At 44.5% G+C, this 24973-nt stretch overlaps 1 protein-coding gene across 2 annotated transcripts; it reads right to left on the bottom strand.

Annotated features, from left to right (window-relative positions):
- Positions 1–1140: 1140 nt before the first annotated feature.
- GPR20 (G protein-coupled receptor 20) lies at positions 1141–23790 on the bottom strand. Of its 2 annotated transcripts, none has more exons than XM_052704498.1 (2): positions 23701–23790; positions 1141–2493 (listed from the first exon to the last, which is right to left on the bottom strand). In XM_052704498.1, the coding sequence occupies exon 2, from the start codon at positions 2476–2478 to the stop codon at positions 1411–1413; it is 1068 nt and encodes a 355-aa protein (XP_052560458.1). In that variant the 5' UTR covers positions 2479–2493; positions 23701–23790; the 3' UTR covers positions 1141–1410. The 2 variants fall into 2 exon arrangements, with proteins under 2 accessions (XP_052560458.1, XP_052560457.1); XM_052704497.1 differs by lacking the exon at positions 23701–23790 and adding an exon at positions 11364–11540.
- Between the last annotated feature and the right edge of the window lie 1183 nt (positions 23791–24973).

A 24973-nucleotide genomic window follows, 5' to 3' on the forward strand; every position in this document is an offset into this window, starting at 1 on the left:
TGCTCATCTCTGGACAGATCCCTGCATTGCAGTCATGTTGACTGTTTATTACCTTTGTGTTGGTCAAGGAAACAGAGTAAGGGAAACATAGATGTAGTCACAGGAAATATTTTTAAGCATTGGTTGTATTTTGGTTCACTTGGTGAAGTGAAGGTGGCTGTCCCATGGTTGGACCTGGGAGAAGTTGAATATTCCAGCCCAGCTTAGACCAACAAAGCCTACTGTCCTGAATGATAATGGATGAGGAGAAATGGAGCAGTAACAATTGTTACTGCCATTTGTGCTGCATGTTATGCACTTTTTATTCAATGATTTTTTTATTTTTGCATTGCTTAATTGTTGCAGTCTAAACTAGGACATGTACCCACTGTTGTGGACAGACTCTCCTGGCATCATTATCCTTACATATCTTCCAAACATAGTTCTTAAATCATTTTAGGGACTTTGTTCTGGGGTGAATTTTGACTTAGGTGCTTGAGATAGATTGTTTTTCTATCCCTGGAAACATCAGCATTTGAATGACTGAGTGGATGAACTGATGGTGGGAATTAGGACTGAAAGCCCTGATTTCGCAATGTGACAGGAAGAAAACTCAGACAAGGATAGTATAGCATTATAGTCTGGTTCTGCTTTTCATCTTGGCTGTTTTTCAGGGAGAGAGAGCTGAACAGCAGAGTTTGCTGGAAAGCACATTCATTTTCACAGCTCTTTGTAAGCTCATCTGCAGTTCAGGGGATTTAGTGATCCAAATTATGGTGGAACATATCTTTAATCTTTCCCCAAACCCAGACAATGTGTATGAAAACATACATACCCACAAATATTTTTTCTCTTATGCTTAAATAGAGAGAGGAGATAGTACTGCTTGACTTCACAATCTCTACCCTGTAAAAGCTCCAACCTTTTCAGAAACAACAGAGTGGATGCTGGTGATACGTGTGTTACAATACTTTCTGTCTCATCCCTTTGGCATCTTAAGTCGTGGGTATCCCTGGAAACATGACTCTTATCCTTTACTCTTAAGTACACATCCAAGGCCTGAAAGCTTTCATAGAAAACAGAGGGATTTACTGCTTTCTAAGTCACCATAGTAGTGTTGCATTACAATGTCAAAGAGGAAAAGAAAACCACAATATGGAATTTGTTGTTAGCAAAATGTCTGTATTAAAATACAAAGAAAACATTCCTGTGGGCAACAGTAATTAATAAACCTTCTTTTGTATTGGTAATAAAAGCACTGTAAGTTCAATTTTCCAAACAGACCACAATGTTTTTGAGGAATAAATTCCACCACTGTCATTCTGAAAGTCTCCCTAAAGAACAAAGATGTCAGACAATGGTACCATGCACCCTACCAAGGTTCCAGTATCATCACACTGGTTTACTGCAGCACGTCCCATCAGAAGTGGGTTAGATCTGGACACTGCTTGGAGACGGCAAGCTCACAGGGCCTCCTATTGTGTTTGAGAAGGTGATGATTGCATTGGAACCCTTGGTGTTCTTGTTCATACCCAGGATGTCCACAGTAGTTTGCTCTGGTTCGGTTTTCCTGAAGATATTTTTCATGGTTGACTGGAAGTTGTTGGTGACAAAGCAGTAGACAATAGGGTCCATGCAGCTATTGAGACTACTCAGAGTCACTGTCACATGGTAGACAAGAACGTTGACATTGTGGGACATGTCTGGATTGATGGAGATCGCTACCTGTTGCACGTGGAAAGGAGTGAAGCAGATCATGAAGATGATGAGGACGGTGACAAGGAGCTGCACAGCCTTCATTCTCCTCTCCCGACTCTGGTGCATGAGGCTGGGCTTGGACAGAGCACACATAATCCTGGTGGTGAAGAAGATGATTATGATGAGGGGGAAGAAGTACTCGCAGACCATCAGGACCAGAATCTCAGAGATGCAGCACTGGGCAAACTGTATTGCCATGATGAGGATGGAGAAAGTCACTACAGTTGCAAAGATCCAAATGAAGACACAGATCCCCTTGGCACAGGTGGGATTCCTCCATTTTCGTGAGGCTTGCACCTGTACGATAGCCAGATAGCGGTCAACACAGATGCATGTCAAGAAGAGGATGCTACAGTACATGTTGACAAAGTAGCCAAAGATATGAACAAAGGAGCAATTCAGGCAGTCCTCTGCAGTATAGAAAATGATGATCCGTATGGGTAAGGAGAAGCCTACCAAGAGATCGGTAACAATCAAGTTGATGGTGTAAATAACAGAGGTGGTTTTTGTCTTAGTACGGAAGCAGAACACATATAATGCCAAGCTGTTCAGCACAACACCCACCAAGAAGATAATAGCATTGACAACTATCAGGGCAATCCATAGGCTGTAAAATTGTTTGTACAGTTCTCTGTCAGGGTGGATGAACTTGGAGAACATGTAGATGCTGGAGTTGGCTTGCTGGGTAGAGTTGGTATGGTCAAGATCTGACACTTGGGTGGAGGATGTCGGCATGGTCATTGGCTTTCCAGCAATCTGGAAGAAAAGATACAGGGATATACTGATGTGTATGTCACACTGCAGAGCTCAGAATATTGTCATATAAGAACATTTTAACCAATGTATTTGCACAGCCTCAGTAGTTATATGTACTGCTGTACTTGATAGGCATCTTAATTGTCAATATATGAAGTTGGCAGGCTGGGATTGTCCCTCATTGGTAGGAAAATATCTGCTTTTATAACAATTCTAGTTTGGTGGTTCCAGATGGGAGTTTTGGAGGTAATGTACAATCTGCACCTCAAGTTGCTCCTGTTTAAAAGTGATTTTAAGAACTGTGCAAGGACAAAGAAGTAAGCTATGCCAAAGGGAGCAGAGAGGAGAAGGGAAAATCGAGGTGTGTGGGTCATGCTTGGGTCAGCCACATGGGAAATGGTCATTGGTAGAACCACAGCCCCATCATCTCACTCCTAGAATATTGCATACCTTCCCTTGGCCAGGTGATCCCATAGAGAGCTGTGCACAGCAGCATTTTCAGGAATTGTGAAGCTTTCCTAAAATCAAAGGATGGCTTTTTCCAGGAAAACACATGCAAATTGTGTGGCATTTTCTAGGTATCTGTACTCACAGCAACAGCAGCTGGGAGATTTCAACTAAGGGTGTCAGCCACTACTCCTGCCAGGATTTGACAGTTTAATTTGCAAATCATTCCTGACCTACACACTATTTTAAACTGATTTGTATATTAGAAGATAAAAAAAAAAAAGAAAAAAAAAAAGCTCAATATATACAGAGACTTGGCTGGTTTCAATAAAAATAAATGGTTGAAAAATGTCTGGAATATCTCAAAAGAAGCTGAACAGGACTGTGATGTTAAAAAAATCAGCTTGAATCAGCAGAGACTAATGCTGAAAGATTTGAGTTATGAGGGTTTGAAATCCTTGCTACCAAAGAGCCAAGTGCAAAAGAGCTGGTAGACAAGGAGCTGCAAACACATCTTCCAGCACTTGCACAAAGTTTTTTCCTCATTTTCATGTGGAACTTCTTATGTTCCAGTTTGTGCCCTGTTTTCTGTTACTGAGCACCATTGAAAAGAATCTGGCTGCATCCATCCTGCCCTTTGAATATATTTCATTGATGAGATACCTACTCAGTTTTCTTTTCTTCAGGCTGAACAGTCCCAGGTCTCTCAGCTTGTCTTCGCTTCCCTTTGTTTGCAATAAAAACACAATACTTGATAGCTTTTCTCACAGCCAAGGATGCCCAGGTCTTTTCCAGCAGAGCAGTTCTGAGCCTGTGCTGGTGATAGGGTCATAGGATATTGCTAAACAGGCTTCTGTACAGGACTGAGTTGCCAAACAATGGGTGCTTTTCTGCTCCTTCTCAGCTTGGAGAAGGTTTTAAAGTTTGATAAATTGTCAATCCTTAAGATGAAGAGTCCTCATGGGATGCCATAGCCCAACTGTGGTTTATCTGTATGGTATTTCCCTGCCTACTCCTCAGGGAAAGTCTCACATTTTGTGCCAAGGATGCGGTTAGGGAATAATAGGAAAAATGGGACCCAAGGCTGACTGAAGGTAGTGGAGTTGCAAAGTGTGGCATCTGCGGAAGACCCATGGGGAAGATGCAGAATGCTAGCATCACTTTAAAATGATTTTCTAATATTCTCACTATTTGATCTACTCTGTTTGTTTGTGTGGCTCTTTAATTACAAAAACAAACTGAAATGAGCAGATGCCTGGATCTGCTCCCAAGTTTCCATTTGCAGATGACGTCAAGGGGAGCACCGTGGAAGGCACTGGACTGTGCAAACCAGGAAATACAGACATTTTTGCTTCTTGAATGTGGCATGAGCTTGTATATCTGTGTTCATACAGACAGAGGTGAGCAAGGGGAGAATTAAAAATCGCTATCTCATCCCTTAGCAGACCCTTGAGGTTTTTAACTCGTGTGGTCTATAGGGCACTTCATCCCATTGTAATAGTAAGGCATTGGCTTTTTTCTCTGATTTTATGTCTTTTTGGTAGCTTGCCTCTTACAGAAAGTATTTCTTCACTCTCAGATCTGTTATCAGGAACACCTGATATTTATCTTTGCTATTCCAAGTAACTTGAACTGCATTCAAATGCGTCTCATCCTCATAATACTTGTGAGGTATGCAGAGCATTTTAGACTAGTAGGAAAGTATCACCTGTGATCGCTGTCCAATCATTGTCATATACAGTGTGCTGGTTTAAAAGTTCCCTCTTCCCCCGAATCCCATGTGCAATGAAATAAACTCCAAATACTACAATCACCCAACAAATAACAGGCAGCACTTTATCATTGTAATGGAGAATCTATGTTAGAGCTGGTGTCTCTTCCTACTCTACTGCTGCCCTGTTTGGGCTCACAATACAAGCAACAACATGAAAGAAATGCTGACAAATGTAAGTAATTCTGAAGATTTTCATACAAGCTATGGTAAAACTGTTCTGGGGCTGTAGGGGGAAAAGTCTTCCTCTCATCAGATTGTTTCTGATGAATGTTTGGGTAAATGGCCTTTTAGTTTGTGGGACTGCTCCTATTACATGGCTCACAAGCAGAAAGCATGGAGAGCTGGACTGGCAAAGCAACAACATTCCTCTGAGTGCTTTTAATGAGATGGAGCTAGACCAAACCCTTGGTTAACAGCTACTAAGTATTTTTCCATTATGGGTCTCCAAGCACTTGACAAAGGTACATGGCCCCATTTTGCAGCAGGCTAAACAAGGCACAGAAAGGCACGCTGACCTCGTGTGTGAGGAGAGACAAACATTCCCAAAGCCTTCCAATTTTGCCTCCCTCCCCTCATTTCTGAGTCGAAAATTACTCCAACTAGGTCTCTCTCTGTTATCAGAAATACTAATGCAGGTGTTAAAGTGAGTCAGTTCAGCTATGCATAACCATGGAGCAGTCAGTGAAGGTCATGAGAAGCTTTGCAGCCTCTGAAAACCTCTGTTTTGCTATGGTCTCACTATTTATGGCTTGCAGCTGTAGCATGAGCTCATGAACTAGTCACCTTTTCTTGCAGAATTAACAGCCCTTGTGCTACCCCTCTGACTAAAATCTCTAGGGGAATTGGATCTGGGCTTTCTTCATGCCTAATTCACTCCTCATTTCCCCAGATTTCAATGGAAATGCTGTTTTATGGAGCTGGTAGTGTGCAAAATCTGTGATTGGTAAACATGCACCCTTCTGAGCGCCGTATGAATGCTCCAGTTGACCTATGCTGTTATACTATACCTCTCAGGCTGGGTTTTGTCTGTCTGGCTCAGAGGCTGCGGGTAGCATTTCCTTAAAAGTACAGCAGGCATCTGGGTAGAAGTGGGATATAGGGAGGGAGGGTGACTGGAGGTTGAGCTGGTTTCCCTCGTTTTGATAAAGGTTCCTGCTCAGCACTGGGAGACAGGGACTTGCTCTGAAATGCTTTCTTATCATTGCATGACACAACCAATTCCATCGTTCTTGGGCCAAATAGGAAACAGATGGTCACTGTACTGAAACCAGGGCCTGTGATCTCTTCTTTTGATGCTTGGAATCCCACTTGTTCTTTTAGCATGGGCAACTCAGTGCTACGTCTTGCCCCTAGAGGATATCCTTGGCCATCTCGTATTTCATTCCACCCAACTTTTAGCTCTGTATTAGCCTTATGCTTCACCCTCTGCTTGCTGAAGTCACCTGGAGTTTCTTCCTTGACCCATGGTCCTTTTGGGTTGAGCTCAGCAATTCGAGTAATGGGATAGAAAAGAAAAGCCAGATCAGGCAACTGAGCTTTGTCCTGAGCACTCTCCAAAAGGTTTATTTATTGTGCGTACTGATAGGATCTCTGCACACAGAAGGAGAACAAAAGAGACATGCACTGGGATGGGGAAGATGAAAAGGACATTCATAAGTGTTATTTAGTATAAACAGCTTCAACTTTTCTCATCTCCCTGTCCTGAATCTGAACATCTGACCTGACAAACTGGCTCCTCTCTCATCTCCCTGTCCCCCTCACCCTGTCCTGTCTGCTAACCTTGCTCTGCTGCCTGGCATGGAGGCAGCTTGTGTTTAGTTTTGCAGTCTCTCCGTGTTTAAAGTTCCATAGGTGATTTATCATCCTGTTTATAAATGAAGGGTTAAACTCACTCTCTTTCGGTTTAAATTGTATGATTCTCCTGGCAAGCTCTCACTCAACTCTGGCTCAAACTGGCCAAATATGGTGTTTTTCTACATGTTGAGGACTGGCCCTATATGTAGTAGAGCTCATTCTGTCAGCCTGGGGAGGGTGGGTTTGCTGATCGTGGGAACTGAGGGAGAAAGAGAAAGGAAGAGAAAGGGAACAAATCCAGCTGATAGAGGGGATAGGTTCCCATCTAGCCCCCATCTGTAAGAAGGGAGCTATGTATGGGTGGAGAATTATGCCACTGCAAAGCAGAAATGGGGCTATTCCCAGGGTAGGGAGGACCCTATATTTGAGGGCAACACAGAATTGTAGAATGGCTTGGGTTGGAAGGGACCTCAAGGGTCATCAGGTTCCAACCCCTCTGTCGAAGGCAGGTTTCCCAATCACTAGATCAAGTACTATATCAGGTTGTGCAGGACCCCATCCAACCTGGCCTTAAACACCTACAGGGACAGAGCATCCACAGCCCCTCTGGGCAAACTGTACCAGCACCTCACCACTGTCTCAGTAAAAACTTCCCCCTGACATCTAATCCACATCTCCACTCCTTTACTTTAAAACCATTCCCCCTTGTCCTATCACTATCTAGCTGTGTAAGAAGTTGATTTATCTCAAGTTTGTAAATTCCCTTTAAATATTGGAAGGCTAGATGAGGTCTCCCTGCAGACTTCTCTACTACAGGCTGAACAAGCCCAGTTCCTTCAGCCTATCTTCATAGTAGAGGTGCTCCACCTCTTGGAACACCTTCATGCTCTCATTTGATTCCAGGACATGATGTCTGCTAGAAGCTTCCAGGACTAAGGGTGGCTAGACAAAGTGTGTGAAACACCTGACTGGGGGGAACTGCAGTTGAAAACTGTCAGATTCAGTCCAGGGTAGGATTATTCCTTCTCCTGCAGTGCAGTGGAACAAACAGGTGTTTTGGATACTCAAAACACAGATCTGACATGGTGGGTGCCAGACAAAATGACACCTGGCTTTTTATGATTCAGTGTCTTGATCAAAACATTGGATCAATGTTTTATCCTGGTTTAGATGGTTATTAATAGCTTATCCCCACATGGACATCTGGTTGTATTAATGAGGACTTACGTTCCAACTCTTTCCTTGGCTCCAGAACTTGTTTGGATTTATCCTTCATTTCTGCCTAATTTCCTGAAAATTAAGGTGATCTTTTCCTTCTGCCAATTTTTGGTATAAATTAGCTAAGAAATCGGAAAACATTGGGAAGCCACAGGAAGCCAGAGCTGACAAACACACAGATAAGTACTGAACAAGCCCAGATTATCCTTGTTTCCTCTATTATGAACCTGCAAAAAGTTTACTAAAACTTTCCTCAACACATTTTTTTATTTAGATCTTCCCTACACAGTCCCAATGCATTGCAACACTGCAAACATGTCGGATGTCTTCTTTTCAAAGAAAGAACTTGGCTCGCTTCATTATTTGCCTAACATTAAATAATTTCAGATTTATACCAAATAATATGTTACTTCTGGCAGAACCAGCCTAGCTGGGGATAGATGGTAACTGATTGCCTGAAGACCATGATGGTCAGCATGTCCCACCTTGTCCCATGGTTAGAAGAACCATGAGCTAAATTCCTGCCTTTGCCTGGAGCCTAGAGAAAGGTGTAAATACACTTCTCATGCCAGCAAGAGGGATTAACACCCACCAACCCAAACTTTTACATTTTTCTAGTTTTGTTTGAGAATCAGATATCCCATCTGGGCAAAGGAAAAACTTAAACGTCCAGTTCCAAGGAATGGCCGGATGCTGTCCTTCAGGCCATGTAAGCAATCACAGCCTAAGGATGTGTACTGGGGGGATAAATGCAATGTTGGTTTGGGGGTTGATGTTGCTTTTAAACCATTTTCCTCCTGTCTGATGGTGTCAGTGAGGCTACATGTGGTTCTCCATCCCAAGACCCTGCTTTGGGTGTTGCCATGAGTTGTAATTTGATTTCTACCCCACCTTGTTCATAGTTGAATGCTGTGTGCACACAGGTGTACTCCATGCTCTCTAGGAAACCCAATGTCAAAATCAGGTCCTCTGTGCACAAAGAATCCAACTTCCAGGTTTGGCTGGGGATGAGTAATAGCCTGTGGGTGGCTATGCAATAATTTAGTCCAACAGGTCATCCAAGTCCATGAAAGATCCCTTCCACTTAGAAGAAGGGGAATGTAACCCTCCAAACTGCATTCCTCTTCTTCATGGAGTAAAATGACCGGGAGGGATGTTGCCTGGCTTGAACTGTCTGCTCTCTGCATTTGGGCTTAAGTTGACTGTTTAACACCAGCTGATGGATCACCAGTCCATGACACCCCAGAGACAATCTATTTTTAATCCAAAAACTGCTGCATGGTCTTCTTTCAACCCTGTCCTGAGCCTGCATGAAAAATATGGGAGGAAGCTCCCAAAGGTACACAGAGCAAGCAATTAATATGCTGGCAGATTTCTTCAGAGCTTAAAACTCCTCTATGTCCCTTTTCACAGTAATGCCACAGTCTTTGAGAGAAGGAGCCTAGATGTATGTATAAAGTGAACAAAGACGTGGGATTGTATGCACAGGTTGCAGGTCATATGTCTGCCTCTCTGCACCCACTAATGTGCACCATTCACAGTGGGCACCCAGAGGTCCTTCAGCACATTTAGATGAAGCTTGCTTGTATGGATCACCTTAGGAATGCTAATAGAGGATTTACACCTCCACTTGCTTGTTTCTGTCTCACTGTGTTATAAAGTCCCTCCTGAAACATTTAGATGTCTACAATGACTTATAGATTCTGTAGCATTTTCCGTGTCTCGCTTTTCTACTCTACCAGATCCTGGCCTTGGAGTGATGGAATTCCTAAATGTACTGGTGAATTCTCTACAAATCATGTTAGCATTTCAAGGCTCTGGGCAGCCTGGTCTGGTGGTTGGCAACCTTGCACATAGCTAGGGTGTTTGAACTAGATGATCATCGTGGTCCTTTTCAACCCAGGCCATTCTATAATTCTGTGATCTCATAGCCTGCCAGGACTAGTACCAAGTGCCATCTGTCATCTACGTCTCCACATTAGACTCTAAGAGAAATCAGGGCATGACTTTCTTCTTGTATCCCTCTCTCTCCTTTGTGGATCGGTGTAATATGAAGGGAAAGTACATTCTTTTTTGAAAAAAAAAAAAATTACTAGTGGTTTTTAGTGGTTCAAAGCTAAATGTGGAAAGAAACTCGTGGAATTGGAGTTTCGTAGGGCTAGCCAGTGGAAATGGAATTGTGCCTGTCTTCTTGGGAGGTTGTAACATTACAAGAGAAATGTATTTGAGTTTTTGGGGATTACAGTAATCCATCTAGCCTTTCAAGGGTGCCTGGGGCGCAGTGCTAGAAATGTCAGTTTGGAATAAAAATGATTGTGGCTGTGCACGAGGAGAACCCTGCAGTGAGAATTACTACATTGGCACAGAGAAAAACTTCACAGACAAGTGCAAAAGCATTGCAGGAGTTAAAACTGAGCAAACATCAGTCCTGTGTGTTGCTGCTTGCTTTTTGAAAAGGAAATTCTTAATTGCAAATTTAGTTGTCTGTGAGCACGTTTCCCTCTTTCTGCTTTTAGCTGTCTGCTGGCTCCATCCCTTGCCAAGAAGCCTGAGCAGGACAGTGTGGGAAGAGCAGCGGTGAAGTTTTGCTGTCAGGCAGTACCTGGGACTCTGTATGGTCCAGAACACAAGAAAGCCAGGCTCAATCCCCAGAGAGCACTGGTAATGGAGGTGATACAAATGCAGGTGGGAACCAGGGGGATTGAGCAGGGAGGCATCCCAGGCTAGATTACCAGATCTTAACCCTTTTGGAGGCTGGTTGCTATGGTTTCCCATGTTAGGCACTTTAGTCACTGCACTGTGCAGATAGAAACCCCCTGTGCCTTTGGGGATTTGCGAGTTTTGGATTAAACAGATTAACCTGGAAAAAGTTGAGGTGTTAGCAGGTGTATTACTATTAAAGCATTTCTTAAGAGGTGTTGTTAAGGATCTTGGAGAGAATCTGCTTTTCCTTAGGATGAGAATCAGCACAGCCAGAGATAAAACAACCGCAGCCCTGGCAACCTTGTTCCCAGCAATACACTGTCTCCTTTTCTAGCTTCAGAAGCCTGCATACAGGTCATTATAGAATCATAGAATCAGAATCACTGAGGCTGAAAAAGACCACTAAGATCATCTAGTCCAACTGTCAACTCATCACCGCTATGTCCACTAAACCCTGTCAAAGAATACATACTCAAACAAGAAATCACCCCACTCCTCACAAGAGCTGGCATAGTATTTTTCACCGGGGGAAAGTCAGCATCTTCACACATCTTTCATCACCCCCATCTCCTTGGGGAACAAACAAATAGCATTGCACTGCCCTCAAACTCCAGAACAGAAAAACTCACAATGCAGAAACCTCCTTGCAGCCCCGCTGTCCCAATGGGCACCTCCTGGTGAACTTCCACACCTGCAGCAAGTACAGAACCATGGACATCTTCCATGTGTTCGACAAGGTGCCATTCCATCTTCCAGGGCTCCATGATAGCCATGCTTTCCATTCTAAGTTTGGGCTCAGGTCTTCAGTGACTCCCTCCTGTCCCCTTACTGTTACCTCTTCCACATCATGCTCCCCTGTACCACTTTGACCACTGTCCCAAAGCATCTGCTGCTGCAATCCTTCTGATATATTCCTCCACCAGGACTGACTTACCTCTGGCCGGATCTCCCTTCTATGTTTGAAGAGCTGCTGGTAAGAAAGTTTCCTTGTGGACCTTAATGCTGTCGCCCCAGGAAAGAGACATCTGTTCCTACAAGCAGAACTGGAGTGACTACAGAATATGAAGAAATGCCTTATCTCTCTCTCTCTCTCTCTCTCTCTCCCCCCTTCTCTTCTAAATATAGCTTTGCAACTAATGGGAAAAAATACACACTCCAAAAAAAAAAAAAAAAAAAAAAAAAAAAAAAATTTCCACTTGTCTTTAGCGTTCAGAATTTCTCCTGAAACATCTGGCTCCTTGCCCTGAAATCTCTCTGAAATTTATGAAGTGTTGGAAACACTAAAGGGAGCTCCAGCCTTGCTCACAGTGAACATCTCTACTGAACTAATATTGGTGTTGCTGCACCACCTGCCCCCTCCCCAGGTCTATTTTCCTATGTCTCTGTGGGAATTAAATCTCCTTACTGAGAACACTATCAGCTCAAGGCCACAGCAATGTCACAGGAGAAAAATACTTCTCTTTTCATCTTATCTATATGATCTGGGATTGGACAGAAGTCCCCAGTATTTTCAGAAAGAATCAAATGCCACTTTGGACCAAGCTGTCCAGACAATGACAAAGGACCTGGCAGGGGGAGATGAAGTGTGACCTTACATATTTCGATGACTACTGGCTCCAGTCATTACAAAGAGATGTTGATCATCTCTGCCCATGGACTACATTGAAGCCGCTGAGTGTAGATGAGTTGAGGTTCCACCACAAAGACTCCCAACACATTCCTCTATCCTCATCCTTCCCTTCCATTCTAGTGATAGAATCACTGTAGTTGTCATAGCAGAGAGTTGTGTGTTTTTACACCCCTGGCTGCAGTATGGAGACAGGAGTTGGACTCAATGATCCTTATGGATCCCTTTCACCTCAGACACTCTGTGATTGTATGAAACCAGGCACAGTATAGCAAAGTATCACTATGCTGAGATGGGCTCGAGGTAAAGGACCTTCTTTAAAGATGTCCCTGTTGACCAGTACTGTAAGGACTCGGATCTCTTAAAGCCCCCAAAGTCCCTCTCATAAGATGATGCTTTTCTGTCTAAATAGGATACCAAAAAAGCCATATTCGGTGGGGTAGGGATCTAAGGGGGCCTACATAGATGTTATTTCCAGGAAGCTTTGCAGTAGATTTGGAGATCCCTCCTGGGAAAAAGGACAGAAAAAAATAGAGACATTATTGCAAATTTAGTTATTTAAGAGGACAGGGAGAATGGATAGGATTTTAGTGTCAGCTCTGAACTGTTTTTTTTCCTTGCTAATTTAGATAAAGACAACACTGATGCCAACACAATAAACATGCAGGATATGGCCCATAACAACACAACAGGATCAACTGAGAGGCATCAAATTCCAGGTCAAGAGGCCAAATCCATAAATAGAGGAGAGGTAGACTCCACACATGTGTCTCACTGGAGCACAAACAGTAGCTATGGATATTAGAGAAAGTTGACCTCATTTTCTGGAATTAGTTTTTCACCCTTGAATCTTTCCCAGAAAAGCTGAGCTGATCTTTTTTGTCAGGATATTTTATTGATTTCCTATTTTGAGTTTCCTCACAACGAGCAGCAGATTCTTCCTCCAGTTTCAGGAACATCCTGCTTGATCATCTGTGCACACTGATCCAGACATCCAGCCTTTCACAACTATCCTCCAGCTCAGCCACGTGCCTTGGATCTCATCTGCTTTTCGCTTTCTTATGATTTGGAAAGGGAGTGTGATTGTAAGGCCTCCATGAGTCATCTCTAGATAATAAACTTGCTTTCACTTCCTTCATTCTTGGGGATTTATCAAGGGGAAGAATGAAAAAGAACCCACTTGTTTGTTTGACCCTATTGTTCTTATTGTCTGTGGTGACAAACATTTATGTTTTCCCCAATCTGCTAACAAAACTGTTATGTTTAAGGATGAGCTCTCTGCATGTACAAATACAAGACTGTAAAAAGAAAGGATACCTTTCTCCAGAATGACTTATTGATACCTATACTCTGTCCATGTGCCTGGTCATTCTTATATGAGGACTAGTTTGTATTTGTTCTCCTGTGTAATGCATGTGAGCTTTATTCCCATCCCTTGTGCATGGGATAATGAGTGGCCTGCACTCCCCCACTATCTCAGCCTCTCTCTCCTTGCCGAATTTAGAGCTAGACTTGCAGTGGCAACAGCTGCAAAGTTTCAAGTTGTGCCTGAGATAGAGCAGAACATGCCATATTGGGAAGCAAATGCTGCTGTTAAGGTGGAGAAGGCACATCCGGGTTCTGGGCCGCACTTTGTCCCAGACACGGTTCCCACACTTGACTTCAGGAGGAGTTGCAATTGTAGCCGATGAAGTTTCTATCGTCTCTCTTTTCAGATTTTATGATGCTCCCAAGGGGAGAAGGAAGGTAGGAAAAAAAAAAGGAAAGCTTTAATAAGTGGAAAATTTTCAAGCTTGCTGGCTGAATATGCAACAATATTAAATATTGCAGTGGGTGTCTTGTGGTTGTAAGTGGAAGACGGCACTTACCAGCTAAAATGAACGTGTTGGAGAAGGAATAATGGTCAGGACAGGAAAGCTGCTGCTGGCCCATAATAATTCCTCCTAATCCATTAACATTAGCATATAAAATAGAGATGAGACAGGGGGGCTCCATTTAAAAGCACAGAATATCAAAGCAGGAGGCTAGGCAGCTCTGGAAGAGGGGATCACGAGGTTGATACCATTCATCACCCTGGGAGGTATCTTCTCTGTTTTTATCAGGAGAAGGGAATTCTTTTCCTGTCATATTCAAAAAGCAGAGTCAAGTTACCCTTCAAGATTGAGACTGGGCTCAGTATAATGAATTTTTGAGCTGCCAAGATGGGCAGGATCAGCTCTCAAGATATTTCTGTTGACCAACTCTGTAAGGACCCAAACAAGACTTGTATCTGAACATGCCTATTTTTATCAAGTTGAATTTACTCTCTATTTTACTGAATAGATCCTTAGAAATTCATTCTCCAGTGGTGAAGGAGAATCTTCTACCTGAGAAGGTCCTGGACCCAGACCTGGCAGAATCAGAGCTCCAAAAGTTGAGGAGCCCTCACCTGTGGTCATGGAGGACAGTGAAGTATAGGATCCTCACTATACGGAGAGCCCAAGATGTATGGGATCTAATCTATCTGGGAATCCTCTTTTAATTAGCTACTTCAAAGAACATGAACTCACATGCACATACACAACCTCCATTGAACATTTTCTGATTTTCCCACCAACACAAATGTTCCTGAAATGTTTGTCCACTGTCTTGCTCTTCTATCAGGCAGCAGAAGAATCAGAAAGGAAAGTGGCCAAGGAAATGGCCAAGGTCACAAACTTTAGCATATCTTCACAAGTCTGCTTGCAGGAAAGGTTGCCCAGCTCATGTAGATGCAGGGTTGATGAAGAGGCAACAGTAGATGCGGTCTGCTCCCTGCCATGTGAGTGAATCCGTTATCACAGCAGGAAAAGTCAATTGCATGGAAGAGAGTCAACATTCCTTTTACCCTCCACAACAGCTATTCCCTCTAATTAATCTGTCCCAGAATATCCGGAGCCCTTAATAATCCCTGGAAAACACTCATGTATATCCCTATGGTATGTGCTGAACACAAGCTCTGAACACAAGATTCTTAATTCACTACAGCCTAAATGGCTGTTGTGAGATGCTATGAATCAGATGCAGAACTGAAGACTCAGAGAACTGGTTTGATTCCCACAGATGGTCCAAGGGTAGAAAGGAGTCACCTTTCACAGAGGGCAATTGCCAAGAAAGCTCCACATAGCATTTGGGTTAGGTAAAATCTGCAGACACTGAAACTCCTAAAAAATGTGTAGGAATGTCCTTCATTTCAAAGGGGCCCAGCTAACCCCATCATGCTTCCTTACCATTAACGAGTGAGACGTGTGTTCCTTTCCCCTGGAAGAAAAGCCTTGGACAGCAATGTGGGAACATTGTCAAAGGACAAGGAACAAAACACTGGCTTCTGTCCCAGCCCTGCTGCAGAGCATAATGGAGCAGAACAGGGTCTAACAGGTGCCAAGCTCCTGCCAGATGGATGACAGCACCTGCCCTAACATTTACTAACATGAGAATGGGGGAGAGAAGCAGCTATTTGGTGGGAACAACTTGTAGCTACACAGACTTGGTGGGGGTGAGAGGGACCAGGAGGAACACCTGACTCTTCATCCTATTCCCAGCTGTGACTCTGCACAAGGGTTGGAAACACAGCAGGATCAGAAGGTAAATGGAATTGCACAGGGGATCAAGTGGAGTCTGTGCCCTTCCCTTTTTCTTGCTCCATCACCAATGCAGAAAGAGAAAAATCCCTCCTCTTCATAACTCACAAACTGGTGCTTAGTAAAAGGAGTTGTGGCAAGTGTGTGGATCTGGGTTTTCCGTGCACACTTTAGCAGAGTCCATGGGAAGCCCACTTGAAACACTCAAGAATCTTTCCCTTTCATTAGGAAACATGTTAGCAGAGGTTCAGGTTTGATATTAGGAAAAAGTTATTCTCGAGAGCAGTAATGCATTGGAACAGGCTGCCCAGGGAAGTGGTGGAGTCATCATCCCTGGAAGCATTAAAGAAAAGGGCAGATTTGGCACTGAGTCTCACGGTTAGTAGGCGTGGTGATGACAGGTTAATGATTGGACTAGAATGATCTTAGAGGTCCTTTCCAACCTTAATGACAGCTGGATTCAAAATTGTTGGTAGCCAGCTTTGGGCTCATGGCATTTTTTTCTTTGAAGCCTAGCAGAGGGAGATGTGCCTTTAGCTTCTGGGCCGTTCTTTGCTATTCTTGGATATAGCAATTGAGGCATGCTGTGTAGGGCTGTTTGGAAGATCAGAGATCCCCTTGGAATCTGAGCTCTGAAATGTTCATGATAGTTAAGCCTAAAGTGGTAGCTGGAAGGGCTGTAGAGAAAGATAAGAGCTCTTTGCACTGAACTCTAGACAAAACCCATAGGGAAGAGACAACCTTTGTCTCCCAGCACTTGTACCTCTCCTGCAATGCCTGGGGACAAAAGCACAAAAGGAGCAGAAAAACACAACCATCTGCCCTTCTCTGCCCAGAGAAAGAAAGCATCCAACTACTTCCCCTGGCCATGCTCAGCATCCCAGGGCTGATAGCATGACTCTCAGCATGAGAAACAGAGATTGTGTTGAGCTATAAAAGCAACCCAGCTGGCCCTATAATCACAGTTTGTAGGGGCAGCTGTACCTACCTGACACAAGAGGCTCAGCAAAGAGCAGTCAGTTTCCCATGCCAAGGCACTACTCCAAGATCCCAGCCACTTCCCAGAACCCACTTACCATCTGCAGAGAATTGCAAAGGTCAGAGGGACCATTATCCATGGCCCTGCCACTGAACAGGCTCCCATCTGCGTCTTTAGGCAGGGAGGGAGATCAGACAGTTGCCATATGGGGGGCTCCTGCTGATGAGATCCAGCTGTGATTTGTCTGTTTGATGAGGAACAGGGAAGGACAAGTGGTTCTCAGAGGAGCCACTTGTTGGGTGAGTCAGGCATGGGAGAGAAAGAGTGCAAGAGCCAGTTTCCTGCCTGCCTGCTGCATTTTTAGGAATTGACTTTTCTGACCATTGCCTCCCCCTGCATTTCTCTCCCTTGTTCACACCAGTGAGGTTTCCAGCATGGATCCTTAATCAATTAATCAACAAAATGAGCTGGAGAGACCCTTTGGCAGCCCAGCAAGGCATGTCATGTCTCAACAAACCCTTGCTATCCAACCCAGTTGGGATCCCTTACAGTGTCCCACTCCTACCTTTGTGTCCCCCTAGCCCACCTCTGGCCAGCAGCCACTTCTTGCTTTTTGAATTTTTTTTCTTCCAGCTATTTTTTTCAAAGCCTAATTGCCAAGAACACGATGTCCAGCATCACAACCTCACCCCATTCCCAGCAAAGTAATTCCTGCTGGATTTGTTTGTCACTGGGTACACAGGCATGTTGGTGCTTGGAGGGGAATGCTACACAGGCAGCCAGGGCTTTGGCATTTCTCGGGCACATGTGCTTGAGGAGGTTGGGCCCTATGGAGTTGCTTTTTCCTAGCAGGAATCTGTAGGAAATTAGGGATACCTGCACTGGGAAATAGCTTGAGGGCTGCCCCTGAGTATCTCTCAGTGCTCAACTCTTGTGTTTGGAGTGGTGAGAAGCACAGTGTGATGGGGCTGAACCAGAAAACCTCAAATTGAGCAAAGGAATGGGTTATCCAGACAGGCTGTGGGGTTTGCATCCTTGGAGATTTCCAAAAGCTACCTGGATATGGTCCTGGGCTCTCTTCTGAAGGTGCTCCTGCTTGAGCAGGGGTTGGACCACATGGACTTAGAGTTCCCTTCCAGTTTCAACCATACTGTGATTCTGTGATTTTGTGAGCACAAGATGAGGCTGTAGAGGTGGGGTACTGTGGACAGAAAGGACGTTCACAGACACAGCAAGCAAGCAGCATGGACCTTAGGGGACCAATCTGCTACCTCCACCTGCTCTGATTTAGCAGACCTGGCAAAGAGCAGCGAGATGCTTCCAGGACCATCTGTTCAACACTGGAGTTCTTCGCCATACAAGCAAGATGTAGCCTTACACACACTCTGATGCCATACAGAGTCACAGCAACCACAAGGAAGGACGCCAACTCAGAAAATCTGCTTTTTGGCTCCATGCTCCTCAAATGGCTTTAGAGAAAATCACATAGCCTCTGCTCTCTCTCTGCAAACTGAGCATGCTAATCCTTCTCTCCCATCTCCTTTGTTTGCCTGGTTTGTAGAGATTGTGAAGGCTCACGGCAGGGCTGGCTTTTGTTAGATGTACACAGAGCTCAGCGATGTTCTGATCTGGAACAGGGCAGCATAAATCTGGCAGATTATCATAGGAAATTCCACAGTGATGAAAAACTCTATAGAAACAAGGAGAAAGGAAAGAGCCCCATTTGAAAAAATGAAAAACCAACCAACAAACAAAAAACAAGAGGAAAAAAAAAGCCAACAAAAAGCAGCCCTGTTTCTGCTGCCTGGTTACAAGTAATTCTTAAAATTGCTGCCTCTGGAAGGAGCTGGTACATTTTCTCATTTTTGTTATTTTGCAGGGGGCATTTTTCTTTGTGTTTTCAGCAGTTTGGAATCAGAGGTTCCATTGCTGCAGGCAAGTACTGCTCCTAGGGATTAGGCTTAGTTCATTAATATGGGTATGTACTCAGTGACTGTTCCAGATCCTGATGGTCCAAAACTAGAGATCTCCTTTGGTCAGGGTCAAACTGATGTCATCTACCTGGGCTTGTGCAAGGCCTTTGACCTGATCTGACATCACATCCTTATCTCTAAATCGGCGACAGATGGATTTGAAGAGTGGACTACTTGGTGGATAAGGAATTGGTTGGATTGCTTCAGCCAGAGGGCTGTGGTCAATGAGTCTATGCCCAGATGGAGGTCAGTCATGAGTGATCCCTCAGATGTCTGTCTTGGGATCAGTACTCTTTGACATCTATATCAGTGACATAGGTGATGGGATCGAGTGCATCCTCAGCCATATTATGATTCTATGATTCCATGATTCTATGACAACTTCTGCTTGTGTCTCCTAGGGCAGCTTTCCTTAGAGGACAGCAGAAGTCTAGGTAGCTGTAGGATCACTTCACAGTGCTGGAGGCAGACTTTAATCCCACGGCTGTAATACAATCCACCTTCCTTTGGGCAAATTCCACTGACTTCTTTAAAACAAAAACTCCAGCCTACTTTGGTTGCTAAACTGGGCTCTGCTTCTTTGGGTGTCTTTCCATTTTCCAAGAAAAATAGACTGCAGGCTCTGTATTTTTAGATATGCCATCTGATCGCAGCCAGCCATATATCAGTCCCAACACTGTGAGTCAAGATGCTGAGCTCCAGAGCAGAGCTCCCTTGGGCAAGAACAAGTGGCTCGAGCCATCCTGAGTGTATTAATAAATCAGCACGTGTAAAATAATCATGCACTTTCCTAGGTAAGCAGCTCACAAGTAATCATACAGTTGGGATTTATTGCTGCTGGTGTCCTAGTAGCTCTGATTCTTTGGGTGAATTTAGTACTGCAATGAGTGGGAGGTGAGCAGCCCTGGTATGAGACAGCCCTAATCTAGCAGGGGCCAGAGGCAGCACTGCTCCCCTTCCTCTCCCTGTCCCAACAGTGAGTGGCTCCCGACGTCTGCTCCTTGCTATTTCAGTCCTGGGCATCCTCTGGGGTGGCTGCTGGTCAGAGTGAGCTCTGCATTTCCTTGCAGCAGGATATGACAATTGAGTGACCTCAATCCTTGTGGCTGAGATATGCAAAGCATACTCACTTCTTTGAGTTGGATGATAGAGTCCCTTCCAACTTGGGATATTCTATGTTTCTATGATTCTGTGATTCTCTTCCAGCAATGCTGAACTTATCTGTGAGTGGCAGGAGAAGGAGTATCTTGGGAACAGCATGCTTCTTTATGCAATCTTGTTTCATGCAAACCTGCCCTGTTCAACCTTCCACCATGACCAAGAAAAGTTGTGGATGACAACTAGATGATCTTTTAGGTCCCTTCCAACCTAATACATTTTATAATGAGGGTCTTATGACCCAGCCTTGCAAGCATCTGTTCAGCTTACCCTGCACAGATGTGGAGTTATCAGCCTATTAGAAATCTCTATCCTTTGCCAACTTCTTTCAGCTCTCACAAGTCTGTCTCTAACACCAGTGCAGCCTGGAGATGATTTTCTGTATATTTTATCAAAGCTGCGGGAAACCTTGAGCCTGCTGTGTGAAGAATGGCCTGCCTTGTTCCTGATAGCTCGTTTGCTGTGCTGCTTCATCACTCTAATGACAATCAATTTATCCACATAACTGGTTGCTGAAGACAGTGTAACATGCCTTGACAGCCTGGATTTTTCCTGGAGATATATTGCTTGGCATATTGAACCAAGGCAAAAAGAGACAGCCTGCTAGCTGAGGGATTGCATCTCTGTGTGACCACCCAGATTTCCCTCTGCATCCTGCCTGATGAGGACCTTAGTGTCCCCTTCTGCTGTGCCCAGGTGCCCATTTTGCTCTGTCCTTCTGGGATCATTGCTCCAAGAGGACCCTGATGGGCTCCAAATACTTTCTGTGGTCTCTGTATGGGATCTGCATGCTCAGAGCTCTGTGTTGTTTAACCTTGCTAATGCCTAGCTGTGTCATGGTGGTGCAGAACTGACGGTTGGGCAATATGATCTTACAGTTCTTTTCCAGGCTTAATGATTCTATGATTCTAGGGTTCTATGAACAAGGTACTCAGAGGTATTTGTAGATGCTCTGAATGAATCAGAGAACTTCAGCAAACCCTCACAGCATCCCCATCTCCATCCCCAAGGCCAAAACCTACTTGTGACAGCTTCTCTATGGGGCAGCCCCCGAAAGAGACCCTAATCCATCTCTGTGGGCATCCCAGAGAGAATCATAGAATCATAAATGTTGGAAAAGACCTCTGAGATCTGTGATGGATTCCCACCATCCCCATCACAGAGCTGACAACCTCAGCACATACAGTTGATGGTGTGCTGTCAACAAGAGCCATATTCCAGCTTGTTAGCTTCAGGGGCATTTCATAGAGCCCCATTTTTTTTTTTTTTCTGGCAGATATTTATACAGCAGGCAGCTGGAGCTGTGAAGAAAAGGGGACATTTGATAGCAAATCTTTTTGTATGGGTGCAGACGTCATCACCCTTTCTGTTGTATGATAATGGCTCTGATGGCACTTTTGAGACTGATAGATGAGTTGCACATCTTTTATGGATTATGTGTAAGAAGTAATAAAAAATCCAGTTCCTCTGTGTGTAGATATAAATGGCATGTTGATCTTAGTAAATATCATGATGAGATTTAACGGCAGTTTCCCTGGGTAATGTCATCCTAACAGCTGACATCTTTTCTTTGGGTGTCGCAGATCAGCTCACCCACAGCTTCGTCTCTCAGTTTCCACTATTCACCTTTCATGTCAGCCCATTTTCTTCCACCTCTGGGTTTGATCAATCTTGGCTGGACTCTGCTGTGACCTCCTGGAAGGGAAGAGTTTCTCTACTAACCAATGAATAGGATTTTCTCACTGGAATCCTTGGTTGTTTTGAGTTAAGTGCTATAAATTAAAACACAGGTGTGAAAAATGGAGGGGAGTTGAATGAGAAAGCACGAAGAGGTGGCAAGATCCTTAGAATGTTTACAGTATTTACAGGAGGGCTTGCTAAGAAACAGCAAGTGTTCCTCAGGGGGGGGTCTGTAGATTTTGCCCTAGATGTTAAAGGATATTTACTGAGATACACATTGAGGTGATAAATGGTTTCACCTCCTTTTAAACCTAACAACTGGGCATGCATAGGAACCTCCTATGACAGTACCTGGTGTAAAGGAAAGTCCAAGCAATATGCACTTTGTGCGTTTGCGATGCTCCCATCAGGGAGTTCTGCCTCCTGATTTAACAAGGGTTCAGGAATTTGGCTGTCTTCATTTTTAGATGCAGGGACTCACATCTCCTTTAAAGGGTGAGGTTTCTCCTGATGTGCTGAGTACCTGCCTGATAAAAATCCCTGTTTACGTGTCTCCAGCTCATTAAAACACAGATAGCCAGAGTCCCTTCTGACAAGCTGGAGCGCAGGATCGGATCTTTCCCCATGAAGGGGCATATAGTGGGAGGAGAGCCCTGCATGAATTGCATCATCTCCAGGGCACATCCTCATGTGCATAGCAGGGAGTAGAAGCACAAAAGCACTGTATGTGCGCAGGGTGGGATTTATTGCTCTGCTCAGCAGCTTCCCCCATTCTGCTTGAGCTGCTTGTGGGAGATCATGCCATGAGAGGTGTTTCATGTACAATTTCTTCCTTGGCCTTTACCTCCTTTTTCAAAACAAGGGAAGGAAAACTTGTAGGGTGCACGCAAGAGAGGGAAGAGATGACTCTCTCTGTTTTCTTTTATCTCAACACACTGTGGAGAATGCAAAGGAGGCTTAATTATTAATTATTAATTAATTAATACTTTAACTGGCCACATATCCTTGTAGGAAGAGAGGGGGAAGAATAGGATTTACTTTCCTATTTGTGTGTTGACAGAGATAGAAGAGCATATTTCGTAGTAAAGAGGCTCCCACCCAAGGCAATCTCTCCCTCGTGCCTGTGGATGCTGTGCCATATAGATGGTGGGCATTGCTGCCTCCTCTGTTCCATGGCTACCCAGCTTTCTGCTGTCTCAGGAAAGGGATTGCATCATGAGCTGAGATGCAGCCTTTACATCTAATCATGGGTGATGGAGGCATTTGCACCAGTGGTTTTCAATTGGGACTGTCAGGCATAATTAATAGGGATTGAACTTGCAAGCCTGCTGCCTTTTGCTTCTGAATGGGGAAGTTTCAGCTGTGCTGAAGGAGCTGCCATTTCAGGAAAAGGAATGGCTTTTTGCTGAAGAAGAGAAATTGGTTCTGGCACGTGAGAAATGTTAGAAAAGAAAGCACCTCGTGTTACCAAAACATAGCTGAAACGAGTCCAAAGAGCTGCATTTCTAATTCATCACACTGCCACTGACTATAGTTTGTGTAAATGACAGGAGATGCTCTCTTTATGATACACTGCAGGCAGACACATCTCGGCCAGCTGTGCTTGCTGACCATTCATCCATCTCACGCACCAATCGCTTTCCCCATTCAAGAGAAGCCAAAGTAAGGGTGCTTTCTATACCATTTCCATGGTGAAAGTTTTCTGCTTCCTAGCTCTCAGTTATAAATAATTTTGAGCCCTTTCAGAGCACTTTTTCATGTCCTGAGTGTAAGGGCTTTGTTTCTAGCTCTGTGTCTCTATGCAGGGACACCTGAAACATGTATATGTGTATGTTGCTGGGCTTGATAGAGGTAATCAGGATATGGAGATACACCAGAAATACTCAATTTTTCATATGGAATCATTCAGACAGTTTTGTCTGCAGCCTGCTTTATGCATATCAAGTGTGCATTCTCACAACAGTACGAATCTGGCATCCAAATGGATGAGTTCAATAATGAGAAGCACCATTTTCCTTGATGAGATGCAGCACCCGGTGCAAGAGATGCTCCCCAGGAGATGCTCCTCATCCAGTTCCCACTTGCACCCAAACCCATGTGCTTTGCTCTCAATCCAGCTTTCCAGAGCTCCCATCCCAATCTTCATGCCTCCAAACTCTCAGTCCAGCCAGGATTGCAGCACGCTGCCTTCCTGAGCTGCAGCTGGTAAATCTCCCTCCCTCTCCCCCTTTCTGCACATTCCCGCTGGTACTTACATAGCTTGGATGAGAAAGCTCAGCTGCTGATCCCAGAGCCTGCTCCTGGATTCCTCGACCGAGCGAGAGCGCACTTGCTCTCCAGCACTCAGCCCAGCACAGCAATACAGGAACCAGACCTCTTGGGTTTACTTTTACATTGACGTCAGTGTCTTTCCTAGCCTCCGCAGCTTGTTTTGGTCAAAGGATGTCTTCAGAGTGAAGGGGAGGAGTGGGGAAGGGAGAGGAGTGAAGATGAACTGGAGGTGAGTTTTCGTGATGAAGGCATAGAATCATAGAATCATTTGAGTTGCAGGGCACCATTAAAGGCCATCTAGTCCAACTCCCCTGCAAGGAATAGGGACACCTACAGTTGGATCATGTGTCCAGGGGTGGAGCTTCCATCACCTCTGTGGGCAACCAGTACCAGGGCATCATCACCCTAATTGTAAAAATCTTTTTCCTGGCATCCAATCTAAATCTTCCCTCCTTTAGATTGAAATAATTTCCCCATATCCTGTCACAGCAGACCTTGCTGAAGAGTTGTTCTTCTTCCTTCTTATAGACCCTTTCAGAGATTGAAAGGCTGAACAGTCCCAGCTCTCTCAGCTTATCCTCAGAGAGAAAGTCCACATCTCTCCTGTACTGAGCCCTCCACATCTGGACATAGTACTCCAGGTGAGGCCTTGCTAGCTCAGAGTAGAGAGGTTCACCTCCTTTGGCCTGCTGGCTACGCTTCTTTTGATGCAGCCCAGGATACACCTCTACATCCCCCAGCTTGTACTGATAGTGGAATTTGCCATGACCCAGGTGCAAGACCTTGTACTTTGGTTTTGTTGTAATTCATGGGTTTTCCTGGGCCCACTGCTTGAGCCTGTTTGGGATGTTTAAGATAGAATGACAGAAGAAAGTTGAACCTATGTATAGATAATCTGGATAAGGGGATGCTGGAGGCATGAATCCTGCATCTGTACTAAGACTTGTTTATTACTTGCACCGGGGAGTACGAGTCCTGCCTTCTCCCAGCTTCAGTAGCTGTTTGTGCTGGGTTCAAGGGAGAGGGAAGGAAGGATGTCAGAAGGAGTGAGGGAGCTCTGGGCCCTTGCACAATACCACATGAACACAGCAGCCATCTTTGTGTGCTCAGGCAAAGTCTGTGCTTACCTCCAAGAGGTACAGGTTTGAATCTCTTTGATCATCACAAAGGATGGCCCTAAAGATGTAGGCTTCATGAGCCATTAAGTCGTAGATGATTGTACACTTGAATGTATCTATATATGCATGCAAAACAGCA

This window comes from Tympanuchus pallidicinctus, unplaced genomic scaffold (assembly GCF_026119805.1).
Source record: "Tympanuchus pallidicinctus isolate F22 unplaced genomic scaffold, pur_lepc_1.0 scaffold5, whole genome shotgun sequence".
In the NCBI taxonomy this organism is placed as follows: domain Eukaryota; kingdom Metazoa; phylum Chordata; class Aves; order Galliformes; family Phasianidae; genus Tympanuchus; species Tympanuchus pallidicinctus.